Source organism: Rhipicephalus microplus, chromosome 8 (genome assembly GCF_043290135.1).
Source record: "Rhipicephalus microplus isolate Deutch F79 chromosome 8, USDA_Rmic, whole genome shotgun sequence".
NCBI classification, from domain to species: domain Eukaryota; kingdom Metazoa; phylum Arthropoda; class Arachnida; order Ixodida; family Ixodidae; genus Rhipicephalus; species Rhipicephalus microplus.
This window is the reverse complement of record NC_134707.1, coordinates 18,649,802-18,663,059: the sequence shown is the minus strand read 5'-3', so window position 1 is coordinate 18,663,059 and position 13,258 is coordinate 18,649,802. Positions and strand designations below refer to the sequence as shown.

The 13,258-nt window shown below is 45.2% G+C and overlaps 1 protein-coding gene across 3 annotated transcripts in view; it reads right to left on the bottom strand.

The window, feature by feature from the left end:
• The window catches only part of Rab3-GAP (Rab3 GTPase activating protein), a 57,016-nt gene that overhangs the window by 17,849 nt on the left and 25,909 nt on the right, over nt 1–13,258 (bottom strand). For all 3 annotated transcript variants that reach the window (XM_075871209.1, XM_037416338.2, XM_075871210.1), the window contains exons 21-29: nt 12,187–12,284; nt 11,468–11,570; nt 10,034–10,227; nt 9,455–9,743; nt 7,595–7,717; nt 6,749–6,922; nt 4,291–4,361; nt 3,633–3,668; nt 3,474–3,548 (exon numbers count right to left, since the gene is read on the bottom strand). In XM_075871209.1, the coding sequence (XP_075727324.1) occupies nt 3,474–3,548; nt 3,633–3,668; nt 4,291–4,361; nt 6,749–6,922; nt 7,595–7,717; nt 9,455–9,743; nt 10,034–10,227; nt 11,468–11,570; nt 12,187–12,284 (1,163 nt within the window). The remainder of the gene's footprint in view (nt 1–3,473; nt 3,549–3,632; nt 3,669–4,290; nt 4,362–6,748; nt 6,923–7,594; nt 7,718–9,454; nt 9,744–10,033; nt 10,228–11,467; nt 11,571–12,186; nt 12,285–13,258) is intronic.

Sequence of the window (13,258 nt, the reverse complement as noted above, 5' to 3'; positions counted from 1 at the left end):
CGCTAATTTTTAATATCGCGATGAGGAAACTCTCGCTCGAACTCTCTCGTATCGACCGCATCGGACATGCGCTGTATGCGGACGATATTACTATATGGTGCACTGGGGGTAGGGACGGAGACGTTGAGGAGTCCCTCCAGCAGGCCCTCAGGTGCACGGAGGAGTTCTTGGATAGCACGGGGCTGCACTTGTCGACCGCCAAGTCGGAGCTCCTCCTGTACACACAGCCGGAGAAACGCAAGTTCACCACTATTCCATTTCCGCCGGAAGAGATCAGGATCAAAATTCACACACGGTCAGGGCAGGCCATCCCCCGTGTCGATAAAATTCGGATATTAGGCATGTTCCTGGAGGAGCACGGAAGTAACTCTCATACTCTGACTCGTATTGCGGCAAAGGCGGAGAGCATGGTCAAGCTTATACTTCGGGTGTCTAACAGGCGTGGAGGGCTTTGTGAGGCCAACCTCATGAGGCTTTTCCATGCCTTTCTTATGAGTCACATTAATTACATTGCCGCAGCGCATAGGTGGGAAAGGAAAGAACAAGGGAAACTGGATGCGATTATTCGAAAGTGCATTAAGAGGGTCTTGGGCCTTCCAAACAACACAAATGAGGAAAAGCTCAAGACTCTTGGTATGCATAATACATTTAGTGAGATTGCAGAAGCGCAACAAACAGCACAAGCTGCACGACTGTCCTCTTCCAAAGCTGGGAGACGCATCCTGGAGTTTCTGGGCTGCGAACCAACTATGGTAGCAGACAAAAAGATACAGCTTCCACCCAAATTGAGGGAGCAGATTACGGTCTCACAAATTCCTAGAAATGTTCACCCTCTCTACAATGTCGGCCGCCGGGCCGCTAGGGCTAGGTCGCTCCTCAGTTCCGCCGCTGCCACCCCTGAACGTGTGGCGTTCGTTGGCGCAGCACAGTATCCCGGCACATCCAATTTCGTGGCTGTGGTCACTGACCTTCGCGGTAAAATCCTCACAGCAGCATCTCTTCGAGATACCACGCCGGCTAGGGCAGAGCAGGCTGCTATAGCAATGGCCGTGGCGATTCCCTTGCGCACGCGCATTTTCACTGATTCTCGAGCTGCTGCACGAGCGTTCATGACCGGGTCAGTCTGTGAGCAGGCGGCCCATCTTCTTACCAAAAGACCACATTGCACGGAAATCGACGGCCACATCACCTGGTTTCCCGCCCACATGGGCACGGATGTCCACCCTGTTATCCCCAATGCCAATGAGCTTGCCCATGCCCGAGCACGCGAACTGTCCCACCGTGACGGGCAATCGGCATCTAATTTTGGGGATGGCATCCGGCAGCTTGATTCGCTCCTCACCTTTAACGAAATTTGCAAAAATTATCAATTGGCCAGGCGTAGCTTTCCGCTCCCGCACCCGCAACTCTCTAGGGCCCAGTCAGTCACTTTAAGAATGCTGCAAACGGGTACTTACCCGTCGCCTTTAGTGTACAGCAAGTTTATCGACAGCATAAAGCCGCAATGCCCTCATTGCGAAGAGAGACGTTGCACGTTACCCCACATGCTCTGGCAATGCGCGGCGCTGCGCGATGGCGAGCCTCTCAGCACAGAAGCTGCCTGGAGGACGGCAATTACCAGCTCGGACCGAGAGGTCCAAATCCGGGCTGTCCAGAGGGCCCGCAATTTGGCGGAGGGGCTCGCTCTTCCTGTCCCCACGTGGGTGCGGCCCGCAGCCGACCCTCCCCCTTGAGGGGAATCGGCTCCTCAGGACAATTTGTAAATAAAGTTCATTGACTGACTGACTGACCTAACATGTGGGTGGTATAGCTATGTGGTTCATATTCGCAAAACAACAAAAAAAGTTCTCAGCCCCTGACTAGGATTAAAAAATGAAATCCCCTTTCAAGAATGGTCATTATATTGCAATATTAATTTGCAACTGATAAAGCAATGCATACAAATAGGCACTCCTAGATTGCCTCCACAATCCGGGGTAGTGTGTGCTGCATTAAAACAAAAATCTCGGAAGCTCGTGTCTGTACCAGTGTGTTTTTGAAAGAATGTGTAAAGTTTATAGCCGCTGTTGGCTTCCAATATCTGTGGTGCAGTATGTTGGCTTATAATAGAGATCTCAGAAGTCCATGTCTATGCTAGATGTCAGAGTGATGCTGGATTTCAGATAATCTGTCTGCAGTGAAATTTCGGTAGAACAAACCCCACATTAACGAACTTTTCAGATTAACAAACTTTTAAACAATCCCGCACCTAATGCTAATAGTTTCAATGTACAATTATTTCACTACCACATACCTCAAAATACCAAACTTTTCAGAATAACGAGCACTAATTTAGTTTCGTGTTATATTAACAATGCCTCAGTACTACGAACTATTGTTCTGAAATCCGTCGCGACCACCAGAGCGGTACGTGAGCAGACGACAAAGCGAACGGACGCCTTGCTTCTCGGAAGACAGGCGTCGGTGCGGAGTGGGAAAAAAAACGAAATTCAACTTTTTTTTCTTTCTTTTTGTTGAAACGCCGACGCTGCAGGTTTACAAGCGCAAAGGTGAGGGGCGAGGGCAACACAGGAGGCCACGGTCAGCGAGGCAGAGTGGGAGTTCCGGAGCAGTAAGCATGGGTGCGGAAAACTTGAGACATCGAGGGAGCAGAAAATAAAACTTTCTTTTTTGCGAATTTTTTTTTCTCCGGAAGAGGCAATGACAGCCACGACGCTTCGGGTTTTTCTTTCTTTGTCACTTCTACATGCACTCTAGGAGGCCTTGTTTGTCAGTCGTGCTCATCTCTTTTTGGTGATTACTTATCGCTTCCGCAAAGCATGTCAGCGTTTGTGCTGCGGTGATACTACAAATGAGTTCATCTTTGCTTGGGACGAAGAAGCGGAAGCAGTTTTTGGTAAGCGAGAAAGTGGATATTCTTTGGCAACTGGAAGGCAAAAAGCAGGCTGTTGTGACCAAAGAACTGAATCGCACCACGGGAATGTGGATGAGCTGGAGGCTTTCGTGCTACAAAGTTTGTGCTGCAGGCGGGAAAAAAAAAAAAAAAAAAACAGACTTCTTTAATGTAAACGTGCACATTTTTTAGTGTTCACTTGTTCTTTTTTTTTTTTCTCGTAAAAAACGAGTTCAAGGACTCACTGTTGTAAAGGTAAGTCGTCTTTGTCGGTGAAAAATGAGAATTTGTGGTTAATTTCTGGGCTTTCACTATAACGACCTATCAAAATAACGAATGAATTGCCGCGGCCCCCTGAAGTTTGTTATATTGAGATTTAACTGTAAAGGGTGTTCAGCAGCAGCTAAACATTGGCTTTGCAGCTAAACATCAGAAGCAGTGGCTTTTCCTACAAACAAAAAAGGAAGGTGTAGGGAGAATCGCTTTACTGATTTGTGTCATACAGCATTATCTTCATACACGAAAATGTGCAGTGAACAGATTCGGTCATATGCAGGAAAGAAAATCTGTGTGAACTTACGTCGACTATCGCATCCAAAACTTCCGTGCAAAACCGCACGAACGGCTCCAGGTGAATGTCACTGATCTCTACATCCTGGGACAAACGAAATAATGCAGCCGGTGAATCGATCATCACGGTGGTGGGACGTGCTTTGCACATGCTGTAACCAGTACTCACCCTCCGACAGATGCGGTCTTTGGGTGTCTTTCCCATCTGAAAGGCAAGCATGTTCAGCCAAGCAAAACCAAGCCACTGTCATGAAAGAAGTCACAACCAAAATAAAACTAGCACTTGCCTCCGAGTCCACCAACCTAAATATACGATCAATGATTCACATCAGAATAAAAATCAGAATGGAGTAACTGTGCACATAACTCAAAATCGTGCATTAGTCTGAACCAAAAATATTAAGGGCACTCTGATAAGGGTATTGTACTGCACAAGAGGGGGCAGGGAAGGGCTGATACAAATACTAATCAGTGATTGGTAATCACAGATTGACATAGATAAAGACTGTAGAGGTGAGCTTCGGAAAATCTGTAGATCTACAGGCAATGGAAGACTTTTGAAGCCGTGCAAGACAAATTCACTTCTATCTTCAATCTCGGGCTGTATTGGGCCATAACGTTTGCTATTGGGCACTTTTGCACCATCTCAGCTTTGATATAGAATTCTAGAATTCAACACAATTGCACGAGAATGCAGCAGTATAAACTGTGCAAGAACAAAGAACATCTCAAGAACAGGTCAGCCTCAGCACTTGATGCCAGAAACCAACGCTGCACAGTTACAAGAACAATGGCAACGACGACGACAACGACAACAGTGTGCCTACCTTTTCCATCAGTAGAACTAATGCCTCAAATCGTTTTTGCAAGAACGTCTTCCATATGATTAGGCCCACACCTGCAAAGGATAAAGGCAAAAATACAGTGCTACATTGCACACATGGCCACAAGGCATTACCATTTTTTTCGCAAAATTAAAAGTCTCTTGGCTTCGACCAGAGGAAACTTGGGATAGGCAAAAGTCGGATGTATGCACTAAGGGACAAAGAAGGCAAAATAACTACCAATATGGATAGGATAGTTAATATAGCGGAGGAGTTTTACAGAGATCTGTACAGTAGCCGAGGCAACCACGACCTTAATACTATAAGAACTAGCAGTAACCCAGATTACACCCCACCAGTAATGATAGAAGAAGTCAGAAAAGCTTTGGAGAGCATGCAAAGGGGCAAGGCTGCTGGTGAGGATCAGGTAACATCAGATCTGCTGAAAGATGGAGGACAGATTGTGTTAGAAAAACTAGCCACCCTGTTTACGAGGTGTCTCCTGACGGGAAGAGTACCAGAGTCTTGGAAGAACGCTAACATCATCTTAATACATAAGAAAGGAGATGACAAAGACTTGAAGAATTACAGGCCGATCAGCTTGCTCTCTGTAGTATATAAGCTATTTACAAAGGTAATTGCTAACAGAGTAAAGAAAACATTAGAATTCAATCAACCAAAGGAACAAGCAGGATTTCGAACAGGCTACTCAACAATTGACCACATTCATACTATCAATCAGGTAATAGAGAAATGCTCAGAGTATAACCAACCCCTATACATAGCCTTCATAGATTACGAGAAGGCGTTTGATTCAGTAGAAATATCAGCCGTCATGCAAACACTGCGGAATCAGGGCGTGGATGAAGTATATATAAACATTCTGGAAGAAATCTACAGGGGATCAACTGCTACCATAGTGCTTTATAAAGAAAGCAACAGAATACCAATCAAGAAGGGTGTAAGGCAGGGGGACACAATTTCCCCAATGCTATTTACCGCGTGCTTACAGGAGGTTTTCAGAAGCCTAGAATGGGAACCGTTAGGGCTAAGAGTCAATGGAGAATACCTTAGTAACCTGCACTTCGCCGATGCATTGCTGAGTAACTCGGGGGACAAATTGCAACTCATGATTACGGAGTTAGACAAGGAGAGCAGAAAGATGGGTCTTAAAGAAAACGAAAGTAATGTACAACAACCTCGGCAAGGAGCAGCGCTTCGAGATAGGTAATAGTGCACTTGAAGTTGTGAAAGACTATGTCTACTTAGGGCAGGTAATAACCGCAGAGCCGAACCACGAGATTGAAGTAACTAGAAGAATAAGAATGGGGTGGAGCACATTCGGCAAGCACTCTCAAATTATGACAGGTAGTTTGCCACTATCCCTCAAGAGGAAGGTATATAACAGCTGTATCTTGCCGGTACTTAGCTACGGAGCAGAAACCTGGAGACTTACAAAGAGGGTTCAGCTTAAATTGAGGACGACGCAGCGAGCAATGGAAAGAAAAATGGTAGGTGTAACCTTAAGAGACAAGAAGAGAGCAGAGTGGATTAGGGAACAAACGGGGGTTAAGGATATCATAGCTGAAATCAAGAAGAAGAAATGGACATGGGCAGGGCATGTAGCGCGTAGACAGGATAACCGCTGGTCATTAAGGGTAACTGACTGGATTCCCAGAGAAGGGAAGCGGGTTAGGGGGAGACAGAAGGTTAGGTGGGCAGATGAGATTAAGAAGTTTGCGGGTATAAATTGGCAGCAGCAAGCACAGGACCGGGTTAACTGGCGGAACATGGGAGAGGCCTGCAGTGGACGTAGTCAGGCTGCTGCTGCTGCTGCTGCTGCTGCTTGCTGTGCTGCTGCTGCTGCTGCTGCTGCTGATGATGATGATGGCTTCGACCTCAATCTGCTCCCAAGTATCAAACTTAAAAGATCATATGAGAAGGTTCATGCTAGGAATAGCAGGATGCTTTTTTTTAACAAGAATTCTTTGCACAGCAACTGGCCTCTGGCAGTTGATTCAAAGTTCTCTTTTTCAGCCTGTATTTTTCAGATAAAGTGAAATTGTTGAAAAATTTGCCAGTGAATATTTCACACGTTCTCTACAGTTTAAACTGAACTCTAGTCCCTACACTGCAGCGAATATCACTTTTTAGGAGTTTGCTCGGCAAGCTTATTATGCTTGTGCCCTGTCCCGCGATGGCATCTGGTGTGTACACCAGTGTTGCCGGTGTACACTTCTCTGGTCACCACTCCGGTCACCTTTTCAAAATTTTGAGCACTTCAACTTATGTCGAAGCAAATTCGAATTTGATACTATGAGAACATCTGAAGGGCTGAAACACTAACAAACACCTACTAGTTATAGTTGATAGGGTCATAGCTGTACAGGTCATTTAGGCCACAAATGGAACCCTAGCAGTAGGTCATGATACGTGACAATGACAAGGGAACTGCACTGACCATTCTTGAGTATGCTACTGGAAACGGCCGAGAGGAAAGCAGAGGCCTTGGACAGCCGGTCTATCTGGTCCCGGTCCCGGTCCCACCGCACGAGCTGCTCCGAGGCACAGTTGACTAGCAGCGAGTCGAGCTCCAAGGATCGAGCGAATCGTCGTCTCACCCGCACAAAATGCACTGCGTCAATTGGGAAACATGAAGTTCACTGATGCAGAAGAAATAACCACGACTGCACGGTTTGCTATCTTTATGACAATATGCATATGAATCAGATAGTTGAATTTAAAAAAAAAATGAAAAGATCCAACAGGAGCTCTCGTTAACAATAAAATTGAATTATGTGCTTGGGTCGGCCATGGGAGTACCAAATCATGGGTGATGAGAACCACCCAAACAAATTAAAAATCAACGAAGGCATTTCACAAACCCAAACCACAGCCCGATCAAGAGTTTAAGCATGCTAATCCACATGAAGTACACCATGATAGCAACAATAAAGAGCACGAAGGTTGATTGCATTTTCAAGTTAAGAGAAATAAAAAAATCTAGAGAAGGATTAAAAAAAAAGCTGGAGAGGCACCTAAGTCTCTTTACTTCCATTTAATTGAAAAGCATGGCGTGTCTCGGTATGATGACTACGACGACATAACTGCTATTTTGAAATCCACTTCGCCCGAAATCATGATGTGGTGTTTTCATGACATCATTGTGTTCTGCAGTGACGTTTCACAATATTATTACCAGGCCACATGAGTGTTCTTGCCATTAAGTGGCAACAGCACTGGCTGGATAGACAACTTATCTTTTACCTGGTTAGGCGTATATTAATGCTTTCTGATTAAAACTTACAATCGATACCATCTTCCTGAGACTCGGACGCAGCGGGAAACTGGAGCTTGGTCAGTCGTCGCAGGTCGTCAGGCGTCATTTCGAGGTCACAGGCCCAAGCAGACACCAGTTCGGTAATGACGCCTGCGTGATCATGGAAACTTGACTACAACGAAAAATTTGTGACTTCACTGCACACTGTGATGCTTCGTCTCCACAGCTCAGTGTGTGAGACTGTTATAGTATTCCAATACTTCAGCAGGCCAAACAGTCTGGCTTTCCACATATTTGCACAAAGCTTTTGCCCACTAACCGCTACAACCACCAGTACTAGCAAGAGCTATTACTGCTATAACCACTACAATTACTGCTGATACCTCCATGAACTTGTGTTATCAAGTTGTCATGTTGACTGTACCTGCTGCTGCTACTATAGTCAAATCTCGATAATTCGAACTCGAAGGGGCCCAAAAGTTTGTTCGTATTAACAAAAGTTAGAATTAATGAAGGCCAAGTAAACAGAGGGCTCCCCATGCAGTGGCGCATGTGCATTGAGCTAACACACGAGGGGGAAGTTTCAAAAGGCTTACATTTATTCACAAATCACGGAACATCCGTCATTAATTCAAGTAATCGGTGATGCGCGTCTGCACACGTTTGCCTTGCAGTGAATCAATCAATTTCGCATGCAGCTTGCAAAGCATGTCTACTTTGGCTTCAGCATTCTCCTGGCAAGAGAAGTTGCGCGCGGCAATGTGCAGTGCCGACACTCTCTAAAGACGACAACAACAACTGCACCTTCGCTACTACTCTCTGCGCCAAAGCCGCAGCTTGGCCAGCGGGTGACAAGAAAGGAGGAGCGTCTTTATGCGGAGAGAAGCAGATCAGCATTTGAGATAAACCAACACTCCACGGCAGCTTTTTTTTTTTTTTTTTTGCTCTCTTCGCGCTCGTTGAAAGGAGAAGGGTTGCGTGGCAGGGACGAGAAAGGGGGAAGCGTGGCACAGGCGTGTGAGAGAGAGCCACACTCTGCGACAGCTTTTTTTTTTCTCTCTCTCTTTGCGCACGGCGTTAGAAGGAAAAGGATCTTTACGTGGCAGGGGCAGAAAAGGGAGAAGTGCGGCAAAGGTGCATCGCAGATCGGCATTTGAGAGAGAGCGAAAATACCACCGCAGCTTTTTCTTTCCTTTTTTTTTCCCTTTTTCCCACAGCGTTTAGGCGTCGGACGTGCCGCCGCGGGATCGGGCGGGGTGCTGAGAGCATTTTCCGAGCGTGGTACGTTCGAATTAACCATCGCAAGTGCTTGCACGTTCGAATTACCAAGCGTTTTCGCCCATTAAAATACACACAACTTTGATGGGACCTTATCGTGAGTTCGAATTAACCGGAAGTTCGAATTTAGTGTGTTCGAATTATTGAGATTCGACTGTACCACTAGCAGTCATGGTCATATTACCATCACTCGTAATGATGCTGTGCTGCTGATCTTTTTTGAGGTATTCATATACTATAGACACTGCTAACAATTACTACTAGCACTAGCACTGCCGCTAACTGCTCCTAGTGTTACTGCTCACTGCTGCTGCCAATTGCATTACTGCAGTTGCTGCTACTAATACTTTTGCTACTGCCAAGAGCTGCTAATGTTACTAATGATTGCTGCTGTTGATTGTTCTACCTACTACTAACTATTTAATCCCACAACTGCTATAACAGGACACCTATTGATGCTCCTGATTCTACAACTACTAGGCCTATGACTGCTGACGCTTCTGCTGCTGCTAAATCCTCCAGTGTTACTAATAACAGCTGCAGTTGATTCTACCACTAGTTCTACATGTACTACTGCTACTAGCACCAGCGCACTGTTGCAAACCTTACCCTGGCCTCGGGCGAACAGCGAGGTGAGAGAGACTTCACGGTGCTCGGGGTACAGCTGACGTCTTTCGCAAGAGCGCTTCAGTAGTGATGCCAGCACCAGCACGTCCCCCAGTTTGCTCAGCAGCGACTCCCAGTGGTCACACTCGATGACCACGGGCTCCCAGGTGTCCTCCTCAATTTCGCCGTCATCGTTGATGATGACCGGGTCATCTCGGTCACCAGTGGGAGGACGCTGCAGTGCCGATGGTTTTTCCAAAGGCTTCTCTTCATTTTCCTCTGTTGTCTGAGGCTGCAGAAGAGAAGCAAGAAGGATGGAACTTCGGATACCTGTGCCGCAACTATTCTCTTGAAATAGTTGCACCTTTAAAGCGTACTTTCGTTGCTCATCAGAAATAATCTTGCATGCCTTTCCCTCCCTTAATGTCCTGCGTCCAGTACTTTTATGGCATAAATTTCACCATCCCATAGCATTCTTAACAGGAAACTATCGTGTATAGTTTTCTATGAAGGAACCACAAGAAATTCAGATCATGAACGTTCGAGCACTGGTTTGACGGCTAAAGATGAAAGCGAACTTACTTCATTTTCTGAGGTATCGGCACCGTGGTCGTCTTTCTGTGGGCTTGGAAACCGCACAAAGCTTCGCGCCACGTAGCTCACGATGGCAGCTCCTACGTAGGCGGCCGGAAGGTTTGCGGAGCCGGCTAGCACCGTTCGGATGCCTCGCCACCACGGCGACATCGTCATTGACGCCGTAAAGTGAGCTTCTTCTCCTGAAATGCCATGATGCACGTAAATTAGGCATGTGCGAACCTTTGAGTCCTTCGAAGATTCGGACTATTACAGTGTTTGAATTGACCTCGACACGAATGTAAATTATTCGAAAGAAACGAATAAACAACGTTTAACTCTAAGTAAACGTGGTTTCACTGCAGTAGAAGGATGCTGCCATACTGTGAATACACTTATTCAGGGTAAGTGAGCACTGCCACAAAGCCACATTTTAAGGCTAAATTTTACCCACACATCGATTCATCATTCTTTAAGTTTCAAGAAGCTTGGTATACTAGCTTATATGATCTAAGTACAGTAAATTTTAATATGTAACGTATTCTACAGGTTATCAAAAGAAGTGTGCAAATATTCCAATGTTTTTCAAATAGTGTTTGTTATTTTTTTCGCACTAGAGTATTACTATTCGAACTTTCCAAAGAGAAATACAGTGGTCTAATTAAAATAACCCCTTTGAATTTGCGATATGCTGTTGCAAGCTGCCTTTCAAGCTCCACTACTGTCGAAAATGTTCTTAAGATGACACTGGTTTTCACATAAAGATGACAGATGTGGCAGAGGTAAAGGATCGTTTTGGACCTAAAATTCGGGCAGGAAGTCTGAAAATTCAGGCGCGGAAAATGTTTAGAATGGGAAATTTCATATGTTCTTACATACTGATGTCTACCAGGCAGATTTGGAACTCCGGGCTCAATGGGAGCACACCATTGTCTGCCACATCACTTTGGTTTTCAAAAGAAGTTGAATTTGTAGGAGACGAGGGTGAGAAAATAGCATCTTTGACTTTCTCGTGTAAAATGTTGTCAGCAATAGCCACACTTTGGTTTCATCAAATTATGTACATAAATACATTTTGACCTCTGCATTGCCTCACTCTTGATAAGACCCCTCAGAAACACTACCCTGCCGGCACTTCATCAACCTAGCCAAAAGAAACACTTTCATGTTGCTATCTCATCAAAATATGCTTGTTTTCGCTGCAATGAAATCACCTTCAAAGGGGCTCACATGCCTGTATGTTCATTTTGCACACTTTGAAATTCCGAGTAATTCAAATTCGTGTTGAAGCAGGTTCAAATACATGCCAACTTTTAACGACTGCTGAATATGACGGCATTATTTCTGCATTCAACGCTGCTTCGTTACAACAAGCTTTAACCTCATTTAGACAGACATTTTTCCGGTGTAAAGCGTTTCAACAAGCCCATAGCAATATCCCACCTGCCATCTCCACGAGTGACTTCAGCAAACAGCTGAACAAGCACCAGCTTCTTCTGTTGGTCACAGCCCAACTGGATGACAGCCATTCGTGAAGCAGGCATTGCTGCACGAGACACAATCAAGATGGTCAAGCTAACTTGCTTCATTCTTTTTCGCAGTGAAGCTGTCAGCCACGACCAATACAGACCGAATGTGGTCAGATCGAAACATCAATGTGCTGTTGCTGTACGAAACTCATACAATCAAGGGGATCTTTCTTATATCAAGCATGAGCAGAAAAGTGCGGGAAAGTTTAGTTAGTCCTCTGGCCGAATTCGTAAAAACTGAAACCTGGGTAAGTTCGGTGTGGCTCCTAACAACACGCGTTCACTAAAAACCATGCGCGACAAGAACAAAGACGAAAAACAAATAGTGACGAGGTCACAGCGCTCTCATTATCAAAGAAAATTAATGTAGTTTATAAGGTTAACGCAATGCATCTTCATTATCTCATGCAGTGCTGATAACTATATGAGATCTCTACATTTTAAAATTTTAGCCGATGTGACTGCATAATTTTCTATTCACACACGAGCCCTTGCGTCAATATAAATATTCTTAGCAGTGGCAATGCTGCGTCGCTGTTGTTCTATACTCTTGTCCTAGAAACATCCGCATGTTTTTTTATAACCACTTCTTGATAACAGCTTCTCGCAATTGTGAAAAGTTGCTGCACTCACCACAAGCGAGGATGGTGCGATTCCGGACTTCCTCAGAGCTTCCAGGAGCAACGGATGACAACCACAGGACCCAAGTGCTCTCGAAAACAGGAGGTGTCCTGCAAAAGCAGGGAAAAAAATATCAATAAATCAACGAATCACTGTTTTTGATATATATAATGATATCCTGCCTCCACACAAGCAGGACCCCAGAACACCTTCAAGTGTTATGGCAAGCGTTCACTTTTTATTTTGTTAGAATTGAATCACAAGGCAAACACCATAGAGGAAGAATTACAAATAATTAGAAATAATCCCTTAAATGACTGGCCTATGGCACCAATCAACATGGCAATTGGGGACCAGAGAGTGGATTATTGCTTGTGCCCACCTGTTACACTTATCTTGAGCAGGATTAGCTTTGGCAGAGCCTTTGGAACATGCAGCCTGGCGATTGCAATGACGTGAACTTTAAGGCAGCCTGCCTGCTCACTTCGTTCGAAGTGTCCCTTTCGACATTTTTTGTAATTTGCTGCATATTGTTCCTCAAATGCACCAGCTGCAAATGCAAAAACATTGCTGAAACATTGCGAATGTTACCTTAACATGGCACATGTTGCTTTAATAGTGCGGCAACAATGCATGCCGCTAGGGTTCGTACGACTGTACACAGCAAGGTACAGCTACTATTAACACCAGGAATGAGTCAACCAACACAAAAAGTGTGTCTACGTACTTAGCAGCACAACAGTACCCTTGCTACAGGCAACAACGACAATCACAAAGTCTTACCCAGGCAACAATGGAATTTGGCAACAAGAAATAACCAGCAACCTGGGTTGCAGATCAGATTGTCATAACAAAAGCAGCTGGTCACCAGCAAGCCCCCCGATTGAGAGAGCATCAATTTACGGAAAAAAGCATGTAGCAAATTATAGAAAACAGCGCAAATGACCGGCGCAACTTCGAGGGCCACACTTCTTTGTGCTCACCAGCACCAAAATATTTGCGCAAGACACTGCCACGAACACAGAGTCTCGTAACCAAATGGGACTTCGGAGATGTGATTGTGCAGCCATAATGTGAGTGATGG